The sequence below is a fragment of the Micromys minutus genome, assembly GCF_963924665.1.
Source record: "Micromys minutus genome assembly, chromosome: 10".
Taxonomy (NCBI): domain Eukaryota; kingdom Metazoa; phylum Chordata; class Mammalia; order Rodentia; family Muridae; genus Micromys; species Micromys minutus.
In genome coordinates, this window is record NC_137979.1 from 58358841 (window position 1) to 58384979 (window position 26139).

At 49.0% G+C, this 26139-nt stretch overlaps 1 protein-coding gene across 1 annotated transcript; it reads left to right on the forward strand.

Moving 5' to 3' along the window:
• The first annotated feature begins 9301 nt into the window (after nucleotides 1-9301).
• Nucleotides 9302-14295, forward strand: SOX9 (SRY-box transcription factor 9). Its single transcript, XM_080922896.1, has 3 exons — nucleotides 9302-9947; nucleotides 10765-11018; nucleotides 11601-14295. The coding sequence occupies exons 1-3, from the start codon at nucleotides 9517-9519 to the stop codon at nucleotides 12437-12439; spliced, it is 1524 nt and encodes a 507-aa protein (XP_080779022.1). The 5' UTR covers nucleotides 9302-9516; the 3' UTR covers nucleotides 12440-14295.
• The last annotated feature ends 11844 nt before the right edge of the window (nucleotides 14296-26139 follow it).

Sequence of the window (26139 nt, forward strand, 5' to 3'; positions counted from 1 at the left end):
TGTAGGAGTGGGTCTAGAGACTGCTCCATGCTGACAGCAGCCTGCAGAATTCCATGTGTGCATGGGTCTGTGAGGCAGGCAGGCACGGCTCCCAGAACATGGCAGCCGGGGATCTGCCTCTCCCATTAGCTCTGTGACCTTGAGCAAGTGACAGGCCAATTTCAGTGCTACTGTTTTCGCACGTAAATCAGAGAGAGTCATTTCTTCCCCTTACGGTCTCCTGAGACATCCGGAGAGAGGAGAGGATATGGGGGCAGTTCCTAAGCGGCTGAGAGAAGCAAAAGAAAGGAATAATCATTAGCAATGGGATTGGATTTTTCAGCCATGGATGAGAAGGCAAGAGAGCAAAGGGGAATGTGCGTTTCAGAGGGACGTTCGCTCAAGGGGTGGGCAGCAATGGGCTCCTGGAATTCCCTTTCTAAGTGATCTCTGCGGTGTGTGAGTCCATGCCAAGGGACTAGACAGGAACAGTGACCACGATCCAGGTATAAGTGTATGAAACAGGGAGGTCCTGGGATCTAAAGAGGCTGAGGCCAAGCCCAGGGCATCTCTTCCCCAGCAAGCTCCCCACATTCCTTCTGTGGGCTGGATGCCCCTGGCTAAAAGAGAACAGTGAACCCCAACTCTTACTACATCCCCCCCACCCGCCCAACTGAGCAGATTTCTACCAGAAGTAGCAGAAAGCTGGGAGTGGCACTGGCATTTAGTAAGTAAACAAATCCCCGTTCGAACCCACTCCCACCCATTCCAGCCCCACCCTTGGACCAGCGGCACTCATAAAGAGAAGCATCCCCTCCTCTAACTCCAGTATCTTAGCCTCCTTCCTCTTTTTCTCTCCCAATGAGATTATGGTTCAGACTGGAAACTGATGGAGATGGGTGGCTTAGGATTTCTGCATGCCTCGGGCTAAAAGGGATGTAGGACAAAGTCCTGCAAGCTACCAAAGTTCCAAGACAGGGCAGAGCCTGTGCAAGAGACTGTGTGGCTTTTTCTTACAGACCCACCTCTCCCCATCCCCAGGAAGGGCTAAGGATGGGTCAGTGCCTGGGGGGGGGGTCTGGGGACCAGTTTGCAGTGCCTGGAGCCATCTGGGAATGATTAGCTTACAGAGTCCAGGTAACTTCAGACACATGCACACAAATACAGACATACAATGCACATGCACGCATGCACATGGACACACATGAATACACACAAATACATGTCTGCATGTATACATACATGCACCTGTATATACATACACACATATAAACATAAACAAGAACATGCACATACAGACTTGTGACACCCAATCATGCAATACCCATGGCCCTACCTCTCAAAACAAACAGGAGACAGCAGGGTCTGCTGTCCTGATAGGAAGGTTGTGGAGCATCTTTGACTCCAAGCATCACATCAGTTTCTGTCATCTCCCCAACCCATGCAGCTCAGTCGGGAACCTTGCAGAAATGCAGGGGAGAAAGCCAGGAAGAGGAAAAAACATTTCTGATCATTGTATATTTAGGTAAGCAAGGTCTGGGAGGGTTAGGGGGCGTCTAATGTGTTAATAACTGTTGCAATTTGTGGTTTGATTGTTTTCTCAAAAGCTGTAAATTCAGGCCAGAAATCTATAATGACGGTGCTCAAAAGTTTCATAACCATGAGTCCAAACAGTTGTCAAAAGAGCGTCAGTCAGTGCTCCTCACAGGGAAACACCAGAAGACAGGAGATACAGAAGGTTCCAGAACAAGGATCGAACACATACTGGAGAGCGTCTCAAGGCATGCCATTAACTGACCAAAGGTCCTCACTTGGTACCCCCAAATCCTACCAGATTGTAGTAATCATATATTCACTGCTCTGGCTAAATTGTGGCATTTGCTCCCTCGATAAACACTACGCATCAGAGACTATTGCAACTCATTAGAGACACAGGAAAATGTGGTGTTGTTTGTACCAAGGGCAGAAATGGGAGCAAATATCAATGAATTGGGAGTCCTTACATCTTCATAGATGAGGGGAGCAGCTGAACTCAGATCACCATCCCATATTAAATTCTGGTGGCCTCCAACAGTGAAGCCCGGTAAGCCTGGTCCACGATTTTACATGAAATCTGATTAGGTCTCACATGTTTCTGAAGACAAACATAGGTGGCAATAGCAGGGATTTAGCTTTTATCTAGGAGAGAGAGCTTCTCCAAGAGCTCAGGGGTTAAGAAAGTACTAGAAAGAAACCTCCCTAGAAAAGATGAGAAATAAGTCAACAACGCAATGATCCAGAATTTGCCAGAAACAGTAGAGAAACTAACCTTGTCCTGGGGTCAAGTCTCTGGCAGAAGTGAGATTGGGGATGCTGAAACCAAGGCCGGAAAGGGGGCCAGGTGAATCTGACTCCATCTCTGTCTGATGACATCACACTGAGCTGGGTGGGCTAAGAGAGGAGCAAGCTCAGAGCAAAGCACCCTGCGTCTGTCACTAGGAAGAACTTGGTCCTAAAACCCAAGTTCCCAAAGAAAAACCTGGATCAAAAGATCCTACCAAACTCAAGGAAAATGCAAAGCTCTTTTGCTCTTTTTGGTGGAATACAAAGGAGAAAGACAATCTGAATAGACAGAAATCCCACCTCCCCAAGCCTCTTCCAGAACCACAGTGATCAACCCACGCAGCCTTGGGCCTGTGCCAGCCACTCCTCCCCCTGGAAGACTCCTTTGCTTTTAGAAAATCATCTGGAAGCTGTCATCACTACTGTGCTGTTTGGCAGATGTCCCCCAAAAAGAGACTGTCATATAACACATACTATAAGCCATTTCTAAGCTCAGACTGAGATTGAGGAGAGGAAGTAGAGGGGTAGCAGAGAAGATGGTCCTGTCCAGGAGCAAAATATATCGTGCCATCGGGGCTGGAGGTTGGGGGTAAGGGGATGAAATGGGGCTACAGCTAGGCCAAGCGTTCAAGGAATCACTACCTCTCACCAGCTTTGCTTGCCCCTCGGTGTGCTGCTGGGATGGCCCCAGAGTAGCAGGTCTTTCTCCATGATCATGGGTTTGAACCCATGATAGAGGAAGACAGAGTCTCAGAATACACTGAACCTAAAGGATAACGCTGGGCATAGGAGGACCGAGGCTAAATCCTGCCAAAAGGGAAATCCTGAGATGGCTTAAGGGCGGAGGCCACATGCCATCCTCCTCTGGGTGTTCAAAGTCACAGGAAGCACAAGGAAACGTCATAGTCGGGAAAGAAGGAAGAGGGAGAGAAATGAAGATTGAAACAGTGACAGGGAGGGATGTGTGTCCAGGACAGAATGTCTTTCTGTGTGGTGCTCCATCCCCTGGGGCGCTCAAAGCTATTCACCCCGCTCTCCCAGTTTCTGCTTAGCCAGGGCTCTATTAATTTGCAAGCACTTCTGGCTATCCATTTCCCAGTAGCTCAGCATGTGTTTTCCACAGAATTCTATTTGGGGCTCCCTTAGGAGTTTCTACAGAGGAACCTCTGGGGATTAGGGGACACTGGAGTATAAGGTGAAAACCTAGTAGAGTTTTCCTGAGAGAGCCAACCTTCATTCCTACCTTGTCAGCACCTAGCCACTCTGGAAACATCTTTCCAGGTGTGTCTGAGGTACCAGGAAAGGCAGTCTGAAGGGAAAGATAAAATGGTCACATGCCCGAGGCTACAATGACTTCACCCAGCTTGTCAACAGTAATTGGCTTTGCCCCTGGACATTAAGGCGGGTAGGACTAAGAAAGTCCCCTTCTTGGGCCTAGTGAATCGGACAATCCTAGAGCTTTTCACATGCAGAGAGAACCCATGTCTTCACGACTGTGTTCTCAGTCACCACTCCCCAACTAGGAAAGAGGGCAGAGCAGTTTCCAGCTCTAGGACAATCTGCGTCTCCAACTGGGTGTAACTGTCCTGAAGAGAGGGACAGGACTTAGCATAAGATGCTGGTGCATTGTTTGCATGCTTTGGAAATGGAGGCAGGGGAATCACAAGGTTGAGGTTGACTATGCAGTGAGCTCTAGGCCAGCCTGGGATACATAAGACCCTGTCTCCAAAAGAAGAGTGGGGCGGGGCAAAGAGGAAGAGAAGGAGGAAGGGTTGGGGAGGAGGAAGAAGAAGGGAGGGAAGGGAACAAACAGAAAGGAGGAGGCCCCTATAACATTTCTGCACCATTTTGTAATGTCAAGCTTCACAGGTGACCACTAGTGGCCAGTGCCCAGGCGGTCTGATAAAATGTCACTCACGTCCTGGAGGTGCTTCTGACTTAAGATTGACCAGGTGACCTTAGACTTAACCATACCCTTAGGACAGAAGGTAGAGTCCTAGAGCTCTGGCCAAGGGACTGGGAGACTACTGACCTCTACTTGTCTTCTTGGGGTCTTACTCCTGTCACCCGGAACCCAAGGTAGATCCTATAAGCAGCCCAAATGACCCTCAGCTTGGCCTAGGCTAAGCTTAGGGTAGAAAGAAAGCTGGCCACAGGTTGGCTTTCTGAGTTCTCGTTGAAACGGGAGTTTCTCTCTGGGAAGCAGGTCCTTCTTACATGTGACGATTTTGCCCTCAGGATTGGGGAATTGTGGTTGTACAATAAATGTGTGCCCTCCCTTTCCGAGGGTTGATAGAGACCTTTAAGGATATCCAGAAAAATTCACTCTCCTACTGGGAGCCGGGAAGAGGGGAAACAGGTTAGACACTCATCAGTTGGGAAAACAAAACTGTTGTCAAAGGGTCCACCCTCCCTTAGGAGACCCCATATGACTAGTCTCAGGAACTTGACCCTTCTGGTGAGCCCCCCTTTCCTGGGACTAAACGCCTTTGTGCAGAAAGATTACTAGGTGCCTGGAGAGGGAGCAGCTGCTGAAACCTGCGAGACCCAATGAGCCCTGGGGGCTGACGGGAACCTGAGGCTCCACCGGGAAGAGCAGAGCCTGCTTCTCCAGAAGTGTCTCCATATTAAGTGCTTACTTTATTTTTATTTTTAAATTAGCCCTGCAAAGCACCTTTAGCTAAAAGGGGGGGGGGGGGCTCTTGAGTTAAGACCAGGAAATTTACCACGCGGCATTCTGGGTGCTAGGGGGAGGGATTCATCCCAGGTACCACCTCTAAGGACATATTTTTGGGAAACCAAGGATGCTGGCTGATTGTTTCTTCTTGAGACTGCTGTCTCCTGAGGAGGCAAGCTCCTACCCTCCACTCCACTCCTTTTTCGTCCCAGGTTTAGGCAATTAAGTGTCTCTGGCCCCCATACCCCCGGAGGTGGGAGGTCCCTCTGGGTTACCTCAAGAATTGGCTGCTAAGTGTGCAGGGGGTGGGGGGATGAACAAGACAGGGACAGATAGGTTGTCACACCCCGTTGTCATCCAACAACTTCTCCCATGGCTCATCCTCCCTCTTCAAATACAAAAGGGACACAAAGTAAAAATGTCCCCTTTAGGGGCTCCAGGGTTTTATGTCGTTTTGAGTAACACTGGTCCCCCGTTTGGAGAGAAATGGACTCATAAACATATTTGTAGCAGCGGTTAGGGAACGTGTTGCTGGGAGGTCTGGTCGCTGAGCTCACACAAGCAAACAGCCCAAAGGCCACACTTATTCAGATATTTATGGCGTACCTACAAATCTGCTGCTTTGCCTCTACCCCCTACCCTCCACCACACACCCCACCCACCCACTCCCCCACCCCACCCCACCCCAACCCCACCCCGCTGTGTTGCTATCACTATCCAGCCCAGGTCTGCCCAGGCTTACCTGGCGCTCCCTTCCCAGGAAACTGTGGCTGGAAAAGCAAAAAACAAACATTACATGCCTCAGGGAAACGTGGAAATCACGGCAGAAGGGCTTCTGGGAGCCCTGTGCACAGAGACCTCATGTCCAGTGAGAAGCAGAACTTCTGGGAGATTACTGCATGTGGACCCAGACCAGGAACTGTAAGATAGAACGGGGTGTACCTTTCGTGGATCACACTGTTGAACATTGCCCAGGGTTGATGTCTTACTGGGGGGGGTACAACTGTTAGCACACACTGAACTAGTATCTTCTAGGAGTTGGGACCCTTGGAAAAGATTATAGACAAGCTCCCCCCCCCCCTTGCTAAGGACTTTTGCAGTAGAGAGGGTGCCCGTCCTTAATTCTTCTTATGCAGTGCAAGTAGCTGATCCTCCACACCCTCTTGCCCACCAGGGGCTGGATCTACTCTAGGTCTTCCAGCATTCTTCCACAGGACCTCTGCCTACCTCTGTTGTCATTTGTGGTGGGAGGAGGAGGGAGATCAACAGGCCCCCACGAGAAAAATTGGGCCCTGCACAGCTGAAGGAGGGAGGGGAGATCCACTAACACCTCTGTGTTAGTAAAGCTGTGAAGCACGGTTCTTCTTAGCTTTCGATCCCTCCATCCCTCTCAACCAGGAGACTGCAAGGTCCAGGATGCTTTCCCCTGCCTCAAGCTGAGGTCCCCTGGCCTGAGGAATGCGCGACTCTCCCAGAATCAAGTCAGGAAGGAGAGTCCTGGGTGACTGAAAAGGTCGAGTCACAGTGGACTAAGCCCCTGGAGGGGCTGCTTGGGAGTGGGCTGTTCAGGTTCAGCCACTCTTAAACTGATGGTGCCTAGCCGGCAGACGTGGCCTGATCTTGGCACGCCAGATAACTCTTGGCACCTGAGGAATAAGGGGCACCCCCCCCAACACTCACTCTCCAGGTTGTGTGCAAATGAGAAACAATGGGCAAGCGCACTGCCTTCCCAGACACCCCCCCCCCCCTTCCCTGTAGACAAGCAAACTTCCTAGTTCCCTTTTGTAAGGCTGCACGCGGTGGAATCCTCACAGGAAAAAATAGGAATTCCTATGGAGATAAGTCTCATCTTGGAAACAGCACGGACTGTAAGCAACACACCACTGCCACCTCCCCGACCCGGGCCCCTGCCTGTCCACCACAAGAAAGAGTTTTTCAGCAGTTTCTCAACTTTCCAGACAGTTTCTGGGCTTTTGGCGCCCCCTCTGGATGTTGCTGAAAATTGCAGGGCAATTTTCATTTCAACTGTTTTCAAAAAGTACCCCCACCACCACCACCACCGAAAAGACTCACAAATATAAAAACGGTTCCGTAGAGACATAGAAACATGTAAGAAGTTTCATAATTTAAAATGTCGTAGCACATTACGTCTGTTCTTATGTTGTATTAAGGGTACATGTATAAAGGTACGTATTCATGAACAAATAATAAAATATTTCAAAATGCCTTAAGGCCACGGTCGTTTTCGTTGCCTTTGTGCCAGAAAACGTTGTAATTACAACAAATTACAACTCTCCGGTTTAATACCTCTGACAGTGGTCCCTGGTCTCTTCAACCGGTTTGAGGATCGCACAAATACCTCCACCCCAAAACATAGAAATGTGTCCGCACTAACAAAGCCTGACTCCCACACACGCACTCTGGGAAAAAAAATATATATATATATATATTTCTTACACGCTGTGAGAATAATCTGAGCTACGAATATATATGGCTACTATTTGCACGTCTCTTAAACTCGTAAACAAATAGGGCAGTGAAGACTGTACAGGCAATGCGAGTAACATTTGTTTGAAGAAAAAAAAAACACCCGACTGAACAGGGTGGTAGCTTACTGTTGTCAGGAGTCCCTTCTCCTAAATAACAAATGCCCACTTCGGAAGAAAACGAGGGGGAAATGAGCTTTTCAAAAGCATTCCAAAGAAAAGATTCGTTTATATGCAAGTGTCCACACTTAGCAAATTAGAGGGGAGGGACCTGCCTTTGAGAGGATACAGGCCGACTCACTTTATCGAGAATTTAATAAGTTCAAAGCGAAGTTTTGCAAGAATCAGAAAAGGGTATTTAAATGAATTTGTTTATCTTTTTTACATCGTCGTGAGTTTGTTTGTGGTTCCGAGGGCATGTCGCCCGGTGGCAACTAAGATTTTAATTCGTTCCAGAAAAGATAATTCCTCCCTTATCCAACCTTGCTCTAAGAGTTTGAGTAAACACGGAGCTTCGGCTCCAAGCACTCTTAAAGTGCACGGGACACCTACGTGGCCTCCCCCAGAACGCCCACCTGTGTGCTGATCTAAAGGGATGCCACTAAAGTCCAGATGCCTAGCGCTTTGCCCTCCTAGGTATCTGGTAAAGGAAGGCGACGGAGCCACAGGGCTCCGCCAAAGTGGCCCGTTTTGTCTGGAGTCTCCAGTCCAAGTCAACGGCCTTCTCGGCCTCGCTGCCACCTTTGCAAACTTTACTCTCAACACCGGAGCAGTCTTGCAAACCCCAGTGGCGAACCTGATGGTGTCTGTGACTCAGCCAAGAGGCGAGAGGCAAAACTCTAAAGTAATAATCCTGGCTCCGAGGGGCGTCAGAGGGCTGGAGGGCCCCGGAAAGGACTTGTCAGTTCAAGGTCGGCGTGGCCCACCGGACCGGCCGCGAGAGCCGGGAACTGCACGGTGCCGGCCGCCAGCCTTCTCTGGTGCTCGGCTTTGGTTTTCATTGATTCCCACTGCGAGAGCGCAGCAGAATCTCCAACCACCCCAGCAGCCTCTGTGAACCAGAGCGCGTTAATCTATTTATATGGATTATTACAGAGAACAGCGGGCGTTGAGTCACCCAAACATTTGCTTCCAAAAGACCATTTCTAAGCACTTTTTTGGAAGCCGGCAAACTCCAGGCGCAGAAGCCGAGCTCCGCTTGGACGAGCAGCTGTTGCAATTTCCATTGCTGTAAACGCCAGCAAAGTCCCGGGTACCACGGAGAAAGCATCGAAAAGTTGTGGGCTGGGGGGGGGGGGACAGTGAAGGGGGGGTTCCTAGTCTAGACACGCGCGCGCGTGCACGCACACACACGCGCACACACACCGATTCACACGGAGACCGTTTCAAAACTGTGACATTCCGAGAGTACAGAGCAAACTTACACACTCGGACGTCCCGGGTCCCCCGCCTGCCCCGCGCCCCCCCACCAGTCCCCTCACCCCACCATCCACCCTCTGGCTGAGCTCCCCTCCCTTCTCCTCCCCTCGTGTCTCGTCACCCAACCCGGAGCCACAAACCTCCCCCCCCCTTCCAAAATTCTGTCCAATCAGCGACTTGCCAACCCTGATGACTGCCGAGCCGTGATTGGCCCGAGGTCTCTAAGGTGAAGGGGGAGTATTTATTAAAGAGACCCTGGGCTGGGAGTCGGAGAGCCGAGAGCGCTGCTCGGAACTGCCAGGAAACTTCAGTGGAAGCGACAACTTTACCAGTTTCAGTCCAGGAACTTTTCTTGTGCAAGAGAGACGGGGTGCAAGTGGCCCCGGTTTCGTCCTCTGTTTTCCCTCCCTCCTCCTCCGCTCCGATTCGCCTTCCCCGGGTTTGGAGCCGGTAGCTGAGCACCGGCCACCCAGCGCCTCTGTTAAGTGCCCGCCGCCGCAGCCCGGTGACGCGCCAACCTCCTCGGGAGCCGTTCTCTCGGGGTCCGCGTCCGGGCAGCTGAGGGAAGAGGAGCCCCAGCCGCCGCGGCTTCTCGCCTTTCCCGGCCACCCGCCCCCTGCCCCGGGCTCGCGTATGAATCTCCTGGACCCCTTCATGAAGATGACCGACGAGCAGGAGAAGGGCCTGTCTGGCGCCCCCAGCCCCACCATGTCGGAGGACTCGGCTGGTTCGCCCTGTCCCTCGGGCTCCGGCTCCGACACGGAGAACACACGGCCCCAGGAGAACACGTTCCCCAAGGGCGAGCCGGATCTGAAGAAGGAGAGCGAGGAAGATAAGTTCCCGGTGTGCATCCGCGAGGCGGTCAGCCAGGTGCTGAAGGGCTACGACTGGACGCTGGTGCCCATGCCGGTGCGCGTCAACGGCTCCAGCAAGAACAAGCCACATGTCAAGCGGCCCATGAACGCCTTCATGGTGTGGGCGCAGGCTGCGCGCAGGAAGCTGGCAGACCAGTACCCGCATCTGCACAACGCGGAGCTCAGCAAGACGCTGGGCAAGCTCTGGAGGTGAGCGCGCGGGTCGCCCGGGAGGGCTCCGTGGCTACGGGGGACGCGGGCTGCACTCACCGACCCCGCCCCGCCTCCCTGAGCCAAGGAGTTGGGCATCCTAGGGTCTTCGGTCCAGGACGCAGGGCTAGGGGGCGGAGTGGGGGGGGTTCAGAGTTTGAAAAAGTTCTTGGGATTGCTCTTGGCGATGGCGCGGGGGGGGGGGGGGAGAGGTTGGCGGGGAGGGGAGAGTGGCGTGAATGTGACTGCTTTTAGAAACGTAGGGGGAGCAAGGGGGTGTGCCAGTCTGGTCCCCCTTGAACGGAACAGTTAACGGGAAGCAAGCCCACCTTTCTCGGGCCAGCTGCGCTCTTTTCCTGGGAAGACCGGGTGAAGGGAAAGTGTGAGTCTTTCCCCAGGCAAGAATTGGGGAAAGCTACTGAGAACCCGTAGGGGCGTGGATCGACAGAGCGAGCTTCTTGCAATTTAAGTGGGTTTTCGGAAAGTTTTTACTGCGTGTTGGGAGGGGTGGACCGCTCCGGTAGCAAAGGCGTTTAGAGCAGCCTCAGCAGGGAGCTATTTTCATCTTCAGGGTTTCCAAAATAGGAGGCCAGGGGAGGGGGTGGGGCGAGGAGTGACCGCTCAGGTCGACTCCGAGCACTTTTTTAAAAAAAAGAAAAGGGGGAAAAGAAAAAGAAAAGTTCTGAGTCCCAGAGGAGGATGGAAAGCAGACTGAAGGGAGGAGGGGGAGTGCGCGAAGGAGGGGTGGGGACCTGACAGCTCCCGGGGTTTCATTGACCCCCCCTCTCCCTCTTTTCTTCTGCCCCCTCCTCCCCAGACTGCTGAACGAGAGCGAGAAGAGACCCTTCGTGGAGGAGGCGGAGCGGCTGCGCGTGCAACACAAGAAAGACCACCCCGATTACAAGTACCAGCCGCGGCGGAGGAAGTCAGTGAAGAACGGGCAAGCGGAGTCCGAAGAGGCCACGGAACAGACTCACATCTCTCCTAACGCCATCTTCAAGGCGCTGCAAGCCGACTCCCCACACTCGTCCTCGGGCATGAGTGAGGTGCACTCTCCGGGCGAGCACTCTGGTGAGCAAGTGAAAGTGACCCCCCCTAGGCCTAGCTACTCCCCACCTGGCGCACCCTTTAAGGCGCCCCCTCCCAGAGAAGTATCTGCGTGGGGACTTTGAGTTCCCTGGGCGCTCAGAAATAGGCAGGCGCGTGTGTGCACGGACACAAGCGCGGGCGAAGACACACACGCACACGCACACGCGCACACACACACACACACACACACACACACACACCTCAAACCATGAATCCTGACGTTGATTCTTTCTTGCAAAGCAGCATGTCTTAATTGCTTTACAAAACTTACCCTCTTTTCTCTTTACGCCTCACCCCAAAAGCACACATTCTTCTACAGGTAGCAATTTAGTCTTCCGGACCCTTGGAACCTCAGACCCCTGATAAAAGGAGCTTGCCTAGTGTGTACCTGCGGGTTAATCATTCGGCGACTTATCGCTGGTGCAGCGCGCCTGCAGCGCGGGAGCGGGTCCTAATGACACCTTGGCAACCAGGGAGGGTCCCCAGGGGTTCCTAAGACCAGGGGCTTTGCACAGGACTTGTTGATTTTTTTTAACGTTTGTCTTTCTCTTTTATTGCCTGCAGGGCAATCCCAGGGTCCACCGACCCCACCCACCACTCCCAAAACCGACGTGCAAGCTGGCAAAGTGGATCTGAAGAGAGAGGGGCGCCCTCTGGCAGAGGGGGGCAGACAGCCCCCCATCGACTTCCGCGACGTGGACATCGGTGAACTGAGCAGCGACGTCATCTCCAACATCGAGACCTTCGACGTCAATGAGTTTGACCAATACTTGCCGCCCAACGGCCACCCAGGGGTGCCGGCCACCCACGGCCAGGTCACCTACACTGGCAGCTACGGCATCAGCAGCACCGCGCCCACCCCAGCGACCGCGGGCCACGTGTGGATGTCCAAGCAGCAGGCGCCGCCCCCTCCTCCACAGCAGCCCCCGCAGGCTCCGCAAGCCCCTCAGGCGCCTCCGCAGCCGCAAGCACCCCCGCAGCAGCCGCAGGCACCCCAGCAGCAGCAGGCGCACACGCTCACCACACTGAGCAGCGAGCCAGGCCAGTCCCAGCGAACGCACATCAAGACGGAGCAACTGAGCCCCAGCCACTACAGTGATCAGCAGCAGCATTCCCCGCAGCAGATCTCCTACAGCCCCTTCAACCTTCCGCACTACAACCCCTCCTACCCGCCCATCACGCGCTCACAGTATGACTACACCGACCACCAGAACTCCGGCTCCTACTACAGCCACGCAGCCGGTCAGGGCTCGGGGCTCTACTCCACCTTCACCTACATGAACCCCGCGCAGCGCCCCATGTACACCCCCATCGCTGACACCTCCGGGGTCCCTTCCATCCCGCAGACCCACAGCCCTCAGCACTGGGAACAACCTGTCTACACACAGCTCACCAGACCCTGAGACCTTGAAGAGCGATGGTGAGAGAGAGCTGATCGGTTTGTTTTGTTTTGATTTTTGTTTTTTGTTTTTGTTTTTGTTTTTAAAGAAGAAAAGAAAAGAAAAAAACTGAAGAAATCAAGAACCAATTGAGATGCCTTTGGACACTTTTTTTTTTTTGTCTGTTGTTATTTTTTAAAGACATGTAAGCGAAGGTAACAATGGCTGAGATTCCAGGAGAGAGACTTTAAGACATTATCTGAGCTCATGACAACATATTGCAAATGGCCGGGCCACTCGTGTCCAGATGGACATCACTCATGGCCAGATGGGCCCACCACCAGCGTCAGCAGAGAAGGGCTTGGCTCCTTCAGAGTCACGGTGGAGGACAACTGGAGAATCTCCCTGCCTGTTTGGACTTTGTAATTATTTTTTAGCCGTAATTAAAGAAAAAAAAGTCCTCTGTGAGGAATATTCTCTATTTTAAATACTTGTAGTATGTACTGTGTATGACTCATTACCATTTTGAGGGGATTTATACATATTTTAGATAAAAAAGTTAAATGCTCTTATTTTTCCAACATCTTAACTACTCCTAGTTCAACAGTGTCCCCTAGCCTTCCTTGCAACCAGAGTATTTTTGTACAGATTTGCTTTCTCCTAAACAAACAAAAAACAAAAAGCAAAAAAAAAAAAGAAAAAAAAAGAAAAATTTTTTAAAAAGTGTGTTGTTATAGTGACATAAATAATACACAGAATTTTGTTACACCATCAGTTTTGGGGGTGAGCTTTGATTAATTCCCCAGGCTCTCAGATTTCAGGAGCAGCTGCCTTAAAAAAGAAAACAGTAAAGAAAGCCTTCTTTTGCAATAAGGGGAAAAAAACAGAAAACAGAGAGAGCATCAGTGAGCTTTATCATATATATATATATAAACATATATATATTTTTTAAAACAAGAAGAAAAACACCTTGAGCCTTAAAACCCGGCTGCTGGGAAAATTACAGATGCTGTTTCTAGAACATTCCCTGTGCCTTTGCCTGCTTGCTGGCTGCAGCCTAGGAGGAAAGCCAAGGGCAAGCCAAGGAGAACAGAATTTCTTGGGGAAGAGTAAGTACCCAAGTCCATTGCCCCTGGTTGCCTGTCTGGGCCCCATGTGGACAGCAGATGCTGGAATCTGCCGCTCAGATCTTCCTTCACCTGTACCTCCTTAAATACCAGCGTTTAACCTTCAAGACATTCCATGTGCTAAAATTATTTATTTTGTAAGGAGTTTTCACTTTTTTAAGAAAAAAAAAAAAAAAACTCCTTCCTTTTTTTTTTTCTTCTTTCTTTTTTTTTTCTTCTTTTTTCTTTTTTCTTTTAATTTACTGTCTTTAAAGTAGATTGTTGGCGCCTTCCTCAAAGGGTATGGTCATCTGTTGTTAAATTATGTTCTTAACTGTAACCATTTTTTAATTTATCTCTTTAATCTTCTTTTTTTATTATTAAAAGCAAGTCTCCTTGAATTCTTCATTCTAGATTTGTACAAATGCTTTTTTTTGTCTGTCCTTGTGGGTGTTCCCGCCCCCCCCCCCGCCTTCTTTGTTGTGTTTTGTTGTTGTTGATAACAAACTGGACACCTGTTTCTCTCTGTCTCTGGACAAAGGAGGGGTTTCAGATGCAGTGAGCGTTTCCTTTGCAGTGTTTTCTGCCGAAGACCTTAGCGCTGCCCGGACTGTACGTGGATGTGTGCATGTGTCGTGACTTGGAACAACGCAAGCCTCTGCAAGTGGGTGTCACGGATAGCCCCTTGCCTGCTCACCTGCAGAGAGATATTGGACAGACCTTAATTCTTACTCATGGCTGTGGCTAGACAGTGTGAGGATTGCTTTTTTTTTTTTTTTTTTTTAAGACAGCAGACTTTTTTTTTTAATTTAAAAAAAAAGATATATTAACAGTTTTAGAAGTTGGTAGAATAAAACCTTAAAGCATTCTTATAATGTGTCATCTTTCGATTTCTGTATAAAAACAGACCTTTTAAAAAATATTTCTGTAACTTAAGAAACCTGACATTTATGTCATATTTTCTCGTTAGGTAAGGTTTGGTTTGTTTGTGTCTCGTTTGTTTCCCCCTCCAAGCTCTTCCTTTTTTGTTCACCCCACCTTTCTTCCCTTCCTTCCATTCTCTTTTTTGTATATTATTGTTTACAATAAATATACATTGCATTAAAGTGAAAACAGTCCCCATTGACTTATTCCCTCCGCTCTCCTATGAAGAGTGCTTTAAGGCACCAAAGAGACTGTGAACCTGGGATCTCAGTGGTGGTTTCGATTTGATGGCTTCTTTTGCCAGCTCCAAACTGGGCAATGAAAAACCAAGTCTCCTGTGCCCCTATGCCTAAGCTCAAAGCATCTTGAGAAGTGTCATGACAGCAAGCCACGGAGGATTTCACATCACCTTTGCCCACTCTGGCAAAATGTGTGTGTTGTCTGAAAATCCCTCTGCTTTGGGGCAGAAGCTGTTGCCCTGTGGAGGTCAGAGGGGAGAAGGGACATTAGACTGGACATCAGAGCCCTGTCGGGAGACCAAGACCTTATTATAGACACATACCAAAGAAGTGGGGTGCCCACTTCCAAGGCAAAGGAGTCAGAGGAAAAGGGGGGCTGCCTAACTACCTGATATCAGGGATTTAACCCCTGAAACTGTCCACCTCTCCTGATTTCTCTGCAGAGACAATGAGGAGAGATTGCCCCCCCACCCCCACCCCCACCCCCACCCCCACCCCCGTGTTCCCTGCAGTTTAACTCATCACACAGAGATGCGGAGGAACCATCCTAGAAGAAATACGGCCTAATCCTGTTTTCTTTGGCCCCATTTCGACGGGGAGTTTCCAGGTTCAGAGAGAAGTTCGGGTCAGTTTTCTTTAAAGGGTGAAGTCACTCCCTCCCACCTCCTCCAGGCACCTCCCCCCACCTGATGGGGCTCCCAAAGCAGGATCGGGGCAACCAGGAAAACGATAGTTATCAGATCGAAGCAGCATTAGTCTGAGGTCTCCTCTGCAAATTCCTCGCACAAACATTGATTGGAGGCCTGTGGTCTGGGGAAGGGCGACACCCCCAACCAATCTCTGTCTGCACCTCCAAACATCAGATTTTCCTCATTAGTGTGACATGCAGAGTGCGTTCACACACACACACACACATGCACACGCACATACTCAAACACACATTTACACACACACACACATACACATACTCAAAAACTCATTCATACACACTCATACACATACATACACACGCACACACACGTGCACACACAATCTCTTCTTTTTCCCACTGCTGTGGCAACACACACAGAGTCCCCTTTGGAAATGTCCGCGGTGGGCACTAAGTCCTCTTGTCCACCTTATTTGTCCTAATGGGCACACAGTGGCTCTCACACGGGGCCAAGTTCATACTCTCCTCTAACTTCTCCCAACTTTTTTCTTGCTGTAGTACTCTAGTCAGGCCCTCTTAGAGGCCGGGATGTCCTCTTGTGACATGAATTTATTAGAATGATCTAGAGCAATTTAACCACCACCGTATGCCTCAGTTTCTCTCTCCTTTTTTTCTGAGAATGTATACAGTTGTACCCTACAGCCAGCCCTACTCCAGATGCAGAGGACAGCAGACTAGTGGTCTGAAAAACCTACTGCACTAGAAGTCTGTGAAGCAAGATACAGAAAGGGTTCCTTAGAAGACCCCCGGGGGGCTCCGATATGCAGTAAATACCCAGGATATAGTAGAAGTTCAAGAGAACATTCTTCTGATTTCCCAACACTGCCACCCACCTTCAAACTCATTAGGGCCAGTCAAATCCCAATGTCACCAGATTATGAAATATTTTAGAGAAAGTTTTATGGTAAATCCACAAACACAGGGCTTATCACCTGGGCAACATTAGCCTGGGCCGGAAACCTAGGCAAGCAGCCACAACACTAACAACAAAACGGAAAAGGCTTTGCGTTTGGATCCGAGCATATTTGTTCGTGTTTCGCTTCAGCCTTTCTATCTTAACGGAAGGGGATTTTTTTTTTTCCAACAAGAAGGAATAAAAAGCAAGCACGTTTCCAGAAATGGCGTCTTTGGCCCGTTATTACACCAGACCCACATGAAGGAGTTTGAGCTGTGTTTTGCCTTTCTTGCTTGCAATCTTCTGCGCATGCGCATCCTTTCCCATCACCTCAACCCCCTGGGGCATCTTTTTGTACTTAATTGATTGGTGAACTGTCATTATAGCCAAAGACAGAGCCGATAGGAAGCCTGAGGTCACAGACCTGGAACTCAACCAGTAGGATAGGCCAATTAACAGTGAACCTCACAGATCTTCCTGTCTCTGCCGCCCCAACACTGGGGCTACAAGCATGAGCCACCAAGTCAGACCTTTTACCTATGTGCTGAGGATCTCAACTCAGGACTTCATGCAGCAAGCACTTTACCACCTGAGCCATCTCCACAGCCCCTTTCCATTATAATATTTTAAAAGTCTTTCTACAAGAGGGGTGGGGGACACGAAGCTGGGCCCTGCCCATGACCATAGCTGATGACCCTGCCATCAGACATTGTGAACATGACTTTTCTGTCTGTTCTCAGTAGTGCCTGGCATTCAGTAGGTCCTTTACTAATGCCGACCTCTCATTACAACCATAGACTTGAGGGCAGGGAAATAGACGGCATTGCAGAGAATCCTACATAATCCAATACTTCATCATGGTTGTCAACTCGAAGCATGTGGGAAGAGGGAACTCCAGTTGAAGAACTTCCTCCATCAGACTGGCCTGCAGCTTGTCTGAGGGGCATTTCCTTGACTGTTCGTTGATGTAAATAGGTCGAGCCCCCTGTGGGCGGTACCATTCCCAGGCTAGAGGGCACAGACTATATTGGAAAGAGAATTGAGTATGAACCCTGAAACAGGTTAGAAAGCGACGTTCCTCGGTGGTTTCTGCTTCCGGTTCCTGCCCTTACTGAGGATGACGGATGGTAACCTATAAGATGAAGGAAACCCTCTCCTTCCAAAGTTCCTTGTGGATACGGGGTTTATCACAGAAACTAAACAAGAATAGACCATCTTTTGTTGCTGGTCCTTATGTGAGCTGCTTGATGCTCTGAGGTTCACGTAGCTTCCACCCCTCCAGCAATGTTGCCTGTGAGCACCACAGACTTTAAGTTAGGTAAAACCAAGAAGAAACGTGGCTATGGCCTCCTCCTCTTCTCTCTTCTTTCTTCTCTGGGTTCTTCTAGGGTCCCCCATAAACTGGTACAGCTAAAATACTTGCAATATTCTAACTGCTGTGTCTCTCCACCATTCATCAATTAGAACTGGTTTAGTCTGGATCTCTGGAGAGTAATTCCTATTATAATTGAATTTATTTTGGTTTATGGCTATGGGTGTTTTGCCTGCAAAGGTCTAGGAACCACCTGCACACCTGGTACCTTTAAAAGGCAGAAGGGGGCACTGGATCCCTCGGGAACGAATGTTCCAGATAGCCGTGAGCTCTAGTGTGGATGCTAGGAATCAAATTCAGGTCCTGTGGAAGAGTAGGCAGTGTTCTTAAACACTGAGACATCGCTCCAGGCTTGAGGTTATTCTTTTATAAGGCAAATGCAGTAGGATGAGATAGTGTCCAATTTGCAACCGGACATGTTTGTGGGGAGATTTCATACATATATATAAAGATGGCAAAATTGCTAGGCACACCTCCTGGGATTTTCAGGATTTTATACTAAGCTTAATCCAGTTAACACGATTTCATGCTGCTACATTCTCTCTTAAGAAGACCTATGAATAAATAGATTCCTCGTAGCGCCAGGAAATACAGACTGTCGTGGCAGGAAAGGTGACCTGAGCGAGAAACCAGACACTCCCATTAAAACCACAGTCAGGAAGCACAAATGGGCCTTCTATCACTTTAACCCAGAATTGTGCTAGCTCTCAAAGTAACCGAACCACCTAGTTATGTTGCACTCAACAATTTCTGTCACACACTGCTATTGTGAAATTGTGTGTGTGTGCATGCTCATATGTGTTCACGTGGGCGTGTGCATGGGTACATGTAAAGAGAATAAAGGTTGAATAAAGAGAATTAACGACTTCCTGAATCACTCTAGACCATGTGTTCTTAAGACAAGGTCTCTCTCTGAACCTAGAATTAAGATATTACTCCAAGCTGCTGGGCAGTGAACTACAGGGATCTGTCTCTGAAATCCCAGCACGAAAGTTATGTACACATACCTGACTTTTACAGGGGGCCTAGGTACCTAAACCCAGGTTTTCGTGCTTGAATGAAACAACGGCAGGAATGTTGCTGACTGGCCACCTCCTTAGTCCAGTGATTGATTTGTTGAACTCAGCTACTGAAATTGCATTTACTCCTGCTTTGACAGCAAAATTCCACATGCTGTATGAGCAGGCATAGAAAATGGATTCATATCAGGGTACCTCTAGTCTGTCAGGTGGTTTATATGCACAGTTGTGTTAATCCACTAAATAACCCTTGGAGACAGTCATTAATGACTATTACTATTCTACAAAGAAAGACACTGAGGCCCAGGATTATTAACTTAAGGTCATATTTCAGGACAAATCACACCCTATGTACATACCCAATCTGGCCCACTGCTATCATTGCAAAAACACACAAACTGCACACACATTAATAGTGTAGTCTATATGTGACTCTGCTGTGGTGGCCAAGTTGAGTTGCTGGAGTGCATTAGTCACTTTTTGGTTGCTGCAACAGAAGACAAGAAGCAGGTTAAGGGAGAATAGGTTTACCCTGGCTCATAGTTCCGGGAATGCATAGTCCACCCTGGCTCACAGTTCTGGGATACACAATCTACCCTGGCTCACAGTTCTGGGATGCACAGTCCACCATGGTAGGGACGGCACAGGAGCAGCAGTCAGATGGTCCCATTACATCTACAAACAAGAAGAAAAACAGGATGAGAGACCTAGCTGTAAAACGTCAAGGCACACCCCACCCCCAGAGACCCACTTCCTCCCGTGAGGCTTTGTTCATCCTGAGGTTTCCACAACCTTCCCAATCAGCACCACTAGCCGGGAACAACGATGTCTTCAAACACATGAGCCTTCTTGGGATGGGAGCGGGAGGAGCATTTCCCATTCAAATCACAATATTGAGCGGTGAGTTCTGGCCTGAAGAGCCCAACCATTTCCCATCTGGCTCTTGACAAAAAAGATTTACCAACTTTTTCATATAGTCCAACTCCTGTGCTCAAGGTCCTAGACTTTGAGCGTTCTGCTTTCTTTGTTATTCTTAAAGTCCTTCTCTGTTTCAGGGCCTTTGAACACTCTACTGTGTTGACCTAAAGACCTCTTTCCTAAGTATCATTCCTGCCATCTCCTTCCTGATTTTCATCTTAGCCCAACTTTCCCTGTCGTAAAGAACCTTACCCGAGGATCTTAGACGGATGCTGTCCTTATCCCAGACACTCTCTAACTATTGTCCTCTTTCATGACATCATTGTCCTCTGAAATAACCCTTGTCCTCAATGTCTCTTCCACAGAGGTTCTGAGCTTCACCCTGTCCCTTGACTGGTCTCTAGAATTAGAATATTTGACACAGACCAGGAGCTCTCGAAGTGCTTACTAGTGGATTCATTGATCTATAAAGTGATATTTTTTAGTCCCATAATCCTAAACTAAATTGAATCTTAGAGATCACAAAGAAAAATTAGTCTGTCATAAAGCAGCCAGTTACACCAGCAGACTAAGCTGGTGGACTATTATCCATTGTGAGCCTGGTTATGAACTCCAAAAAGAATAAGATGTGGAGGTCAGAAGAAAGGGGATCATGTGAAGTAAACAGGCAACAGCATTGGATGTCAAGGCATGTACAGAATTCTATATAGACACAGGCTGGAAGGGGGTGCTTTCTGGAAGGGGAACCCACTGTCCCTGGGGGAGGGGGGAGACAGGGCACAAAAAAGTGAGTTGTTTAGCAAATGTGGGTTGTGTAGCAGGGCCTTGTGGGAAGAGACTATCAATCCAGCAGGAAGCACACAGCAAGTTCAAAGCCAACTTGGTCAACTTAACAAGATCCAGGACAGCAGAGACTATGTAAAAGAGAGTGAGGGGGAAGGAGAGGGAACCGAGGAAGATGTAGGCAGGCATAAAGGAAAGAAGGGAGGAAGGGAGAAAGGAAGGAAGGGAGGAAGGAAGCAAGGAAGGAAGGGAGGAAGGGAGGGAGGGGGAAGGAAAGTGGAAGGAAGGAAAGGAAAGAGGGAGGGGGAAGAAAAGGAGGGAGGGAAGGAAAGAGGAAGGAAGGAAAGGAAGGAGGGAGGGGAAGGAAAAAGAAGGGAGGGAAGGGAAGGGAGGGAGAGAGGGAGGAAGGAAAAGAGGGAGGAAAGGAAGGGGATGGAGGGAGAATAGAGGATATATGAGACTGTGTTGGTCTGGGGATACGTGCAGGTGTGAGAAGGTGTGAGCAGGATTGACTGTGAACAGGTGCAGAACAGAGAATATGTTGAGAGATAAACAACAGAATGGAATCACATAGACTTGGGCAGGATTTTCCCTAGATAATGAGAAGAGAAGAGCACTTGTGCATTAAAAAGAAGACAGTGCTGCCCCAAACGGACCCAGAATTTTGAGTTTGCTGTCAAAATGTGGGAACAGAGAGACTACTTTGAAATCTCTTGCTCAGCGCTTGGGGCGGGGGGCTCAGTGAGGGAAGGGCTTGCTATGCAAACATGAGGATCAGAGTTCAGATATCCAGGACCCACATAAGTGCCAGGTGGGTTAGTAAACTGCCTCTAACTCCACTATTCAGGAGTCAAAGACAGGGGAATCTCTGGAGCAAGGTCGCTAGCTTGTGAGTTCTAGAACTGCCTCAATATGGACGGGAGGGGAAACTAAAAGCATTCAACACTAACCTCTGACACACACACACACACACACACACACACAGGTGCACACATGTAAACATGCATGCATATGCATACCACACCATAGATACATATGCATGCCCAAAATACTGTCTCCATGTATTCCACGGCATATAAAATAAAGACTTGGCCATCTTTAACAGATAAGATAAAGGTAAGGCAATTTCAATAAAACTGTATGGAAGGGGCTAGGTCAGAGAACATGAGACTAGAAAGTCTGGTGACCCCAACAACAACCTGGGCATAGCAGAGTGAAGGGCAGGACCATGTAGACTATGGAACGTGTAGACATGGCTGGAGACACACAGTGGGCATCCAAGTAGACAGGTAACCTGTGTGCCTCAAACCAAAATGAACTCTTTCTTTGCCTTCACTCTCTGGAAGTTTTATCCTGAGGCTGGCATCTTCCCTCAGCCCGGAGTGTTCACGAGAAGGTAGCCCTGGGCAGGGAGAGAGGCAGACATGGCTTCCCTGTCATTTTCAAAACAGGGAAAATCCCTCGTCTAGCTGGCTGTCTTGTGAAGTCACATTTCAATAACTGAAATGCCCGTCTCAGGAAATACTGAAAGCGGCTTGTTAAGTCTCTCCCCTCCTGAACTCATGGTTGCTGAGTAAGAGAAGCCTCATTCTTCCCTCTAGATCTCTCCTTTGCCACGCCCCCTTTCTCTCAAGGCAGCTTCTAGGATGTGTCAGCATAAACAGCATAACAGAACCAAAGGGAAAGAGGCAAGCCAGGGGTGGGGGAAGATTTCTCTGGAGCACGCCACACTCTCAGATTCTGGGATCGTGGGTGCTCCAGGCTCTCAATCAAAACTGGCACTTGTATATATTCCTTATACATAAAGGCCTGTCTGGGCTCAGGATGATACACTATCCTTAGGATGATACCTTTCAACGTTCTAAGCGAGCATACTCAGACACCTCCAGCCTCTTTCTGAGCTTTCCTTGTTTCTGCAGGCAAATGTGCTAAGCCCACAGCTTTGAACATTCTCCCTCTCTCTCCCAGAGTTACAGTCACAGGGGTCTCCAAAGAGCCAGTGGAAAGACACCCCTGGCGTGGGAGGGGTGACCAGTACCCCTGCCAGCATCCTTGATTTGGGTGCCAGTTCTCCGAGTTTCTGCAGTGCATAAGCTCATGTCAAAACTTCGTAAATAACTGTTCTTAAAGTCTTAGTTGTTTGTTTCTCAGTGAGTGAGATGGTTTGCAAACAAGGTTCTTCCTAAAGGCTTGGCTGGTGCTTGGTCCCTAGCTGGCGGGTGATTAGACAAAGGCGCTGTAGCCTAACTGATTAGTCCATCAGAGAATCCCTAGAAAAATAAACTCCGTGTGGGCGGGACTGAGTTGGAGGAAGTAGTTCATTGGGTGGCACACCCTGAAAGGGAATGCATCTTATTTCTCACCCCCTCCTTCCTTCTCTGCTTCCTGGCCATCTTGAGGTGGGAAGCTTCTCTCTGCCATGATGTTCTCCTCAACCTCAGCCCCAAAGCAATGGAGTGAGGGGTCCCTGAACTGAAGTCTCTGAAACCTTGAACCAAAAGATTTTCTTCCTTTGAAATTGTTCCAATCTCAGGTGCTGGTTATGGTGCCCCCAATCTCACCCCCATGAGTCGTTTTTGTTTTGTTTTGTTTTGTTTCCTCCAAATTGAAACAGTCCTGACTGGGGAAGGCTCATAAAGACAGGAAGTGTAGAAAACTGCAGGCTTCTGCAAGCTCCTAACATTTAGAGATTTACAAGGCCCCTTGCCAAGGTTACACAAGCAGCAAAGATGACAGAGGAGCTTCTCCTACAAGTAGGGATCTCCAGAGATGATGTTTCCAGCTCGTAGGGTGGGCATTTTGTTGATGGGCCTGTGTTTGAGTTACCCTTGCTTGCAAGGAACCTCTCCATCCACAGCCCTGTAAATAGCCCTTCGAACTCACTGGGTCATCAAGCTGGATTTGGGTGATATGGTTTCCTTGGTCTGGTATCAGCATCTGTGACTAGACATTTGCTCATCTCAGCACAAGGGGGTGGAGGAAGGGGAGAGGAGGCAGGGACACAAAGGCTGAAGAGCAGAGAGAATTCCAGCCAGAGAAGAGGTAGGTCCCACTGCATGGCCACAACCCTGCTAAAAGTATTCAAGCCATATTTCCCCTCTCAGATCCTCCCCCTCTTATTCTACTGTGGGGAAAACAACGGCAACAAATTTAAAAACAAACTTTATTAACAGTAAACTACATGGATCTTCTGTGTGCAACTCAAGTGATTTTTATCGACACATCTGCATACCCAGTATCCAATCTAAGTCGGAAATATATCCAGCGACCCCAAAAGTCTGTGTACCTCATCTTCTGGTGAGTCCCCATCTTCTTATCCAGTCTCTGGTCTGATTATGTCACCACAGATTAGACCCTGTTCTTCACATAACTGGAACTTTTCAGTATGAGTCCATTTATACCTGATGGGTTTTTTTGGGATTCACCGCAGCTATTATGTAATTTTTCATTGCACAACTATGTGGTGTTCTATTGCCCAACTTGTCTGTACATTTCCCTGTCGTCTACACTCTGTCCAGTTCGAGACTTCTGATGATGAAGTCCATATAAATCTCTCCCGGGGAAATACCTAGAAACGTGACTGTTGAATCACGGGAAACATAACTGCCCAGCGGCCTAAGAAACTGCCAACTCATCATCCAAAGTGCTCAGATCACTTCAACTCTCACAGCAACAAAGGAGCATCCTGAGCTCCCTGCACATCCACGCAAGTGTTTGCCGTCAGATCTCTTACATTTCGAGCTCCACATGGAGGGTGTAAATGGTGTCTGTACTGGTTACTTTTCTCATTGCTGGGACACAATACTTGACAACACAACTCAAGAAACAAAGAGTCACTTTGGCCTCATAATTTGAATATGTAATCCATCCCTGGGGATACAGCATGCTATTTGGGTATGGCTTGTTGGTGTTTGTTTTTGCACCAGGTGGCTGGTCGGTGTTGCACCCACAGCCAGAATGCTGGTACTCGGATCACCTTCTCCTTTTGGGTTTAGGGTCCCAGCCCTTCGGATGGTCCTGACCAATTTTAAGATCTGTCTTCCCACCACAATGAACCAGTCTTACTGGAGGCTTGTCTCCGAGGGGAACTTGTCAAGTTGACAATCTGAAGGAACCATCACAGTATTTTAGTGTCTCTTTGGCATTTTCAACAGCGCCCCCCTTCCCCAGTACCCCAAGGAACTCCCTTGTTGCAACTGTTTCCGCATTGCAGAATGCAAGGGGCATCAGAGGAGACAGCCACCCTCCCCCACACTCATCATCTTGGACCCTGGATGCTCACTGTCTTTTTAATGGGGGGGGGGTGGCTTGGATAACCATTTTTCTTCTGACTTCTCATTTTTGCAGCTGGCTCGGTGATGTCTCCGTCCAACTAACCCTAGATGGGGATACGCCAAGATCCGTGAGGGAGTAGGTTACAATGTCCTTCCAGGTCCAGCTGGAGACAAACAGAGCAGGGACTCCAGAAATGTCTAATCTGTGTCTAGGGACCACTTATGACAACGTGGGAGGTTGAGGAAGGCAAGGGATAAACCAGTAAAACCATGGAGTCAAGCAAACAGCTGAGCTTGGAGGTAGCCTTTGTACAAATGAGATCTTGGTCCCGGACCTATGTGCCACTGACCTATAGGCAGATAAAGGGACTGGACATCTTTGTACATGGACACTCGAGGCAAGGGTAAAGGTTTCATAGCTCTACCCTGAAACAAGAACAGTTGCTTCTCTCCTTGATTCCCCGGCAAATCTGAGATAGAGGAAGGTACCCTGATAGCCATCTCTGTCACAATAGTCCTCATGGAGCTCAGAATGACCACCCTTAAGTCTGCGTCGCCCCAGATCGCAGAGCTGCCACCCACCTCCCCAAACCAGTTTTGGAAGTCTCTGAAATCTCCGAAGCCTTCAGCCAACATGAGGAAGCACATGAGCGCTGAGTGATTTCCTCACCCAGCTGGCCCCTGCCTGAGTCCAGCCTCCAAGGAGAAGTCTTGAAATCCAGTCTTCTCCCCACCTGCAGCCCTTCTCTGGGATTTCAACAACAAATGGCAAAGGGTTGTTAAGACATCCCACAATGCCCCTCGTCCTCTCTTTCTACCAAAACTCTGTTGCCTCTGATTTTCATCTATGTTACTTGACCATTTTGATTCAACGTTTGCATGGTGGGGGGGGGGGTTCACTGTCAGAATGAAGACTGTACCCAAAATGGAGGTGGCAATGAATTAATCTGAACTAACACCAGATCCCCAAAGTTAACCAGGAACAGTAGCCAATTCATGGTCTTGGGGTCAAATGACATTTGGCTGCCCGGATAGAGATCAGCTATTAATCCAATTGTATTCAGGAGAAACAACTGTCACACTGTAGGTAGAGCCACATTGCCTAAGAGGCCTCATGTCAATACATGAGTCCTGCTTGTCTCCCACGTGACAAGTTCAAGGCAGCAAGTTCAGGGTCCAGTGAGACCTCAGACCCAGGGGTAAGAGAACAAGACCATTATGTCAGCAAAAGCTGGAGGTTTGTGTCTCTGCATTAACTACTCAGTGGAGTAAAGGACATAGAAGTCAGGGGAAAGAATTATTTATGTTGGGGTTAGAAAGATGATGGTTCAGTGGCTAAGAGAACTGGCTGCTCTTCCTGAAGATCCGGGTTCAATTCCCAACACTCACATACCAGTTTACAACTAGCTGTGACTCAGGTCCCAGGAGATCTGACGTCATTTTCTAGTTTCTCTGGATGCTGCATATACATGATAGCCAAACATA

Bases quoted from the DNA above. Each gene is read 5' to 3' on its own strand.
- SOX9 (XM_080922896.1), top strand. From the start codon at position 9,517: ATGAATCTCCTGGACCCCTTCATGAAGATGACCGACGAGCAGGAGAAG. The intron at 9,948-10,764 runs GTGAGCGCGCGG...CCTCCTCCCCAG, and splicing joins ACGCTGGGCAAGCTCTGGAG to ACTGCTGAACGAGAGCGAGA. The intron at 11,019-11,600 runs GTGAGCAAGTGA...TATTGCCTGCAG, and splicing joins CTCTCCGGGCGAGCACTCTG to GGCAATCCCAGGGTCCACCG.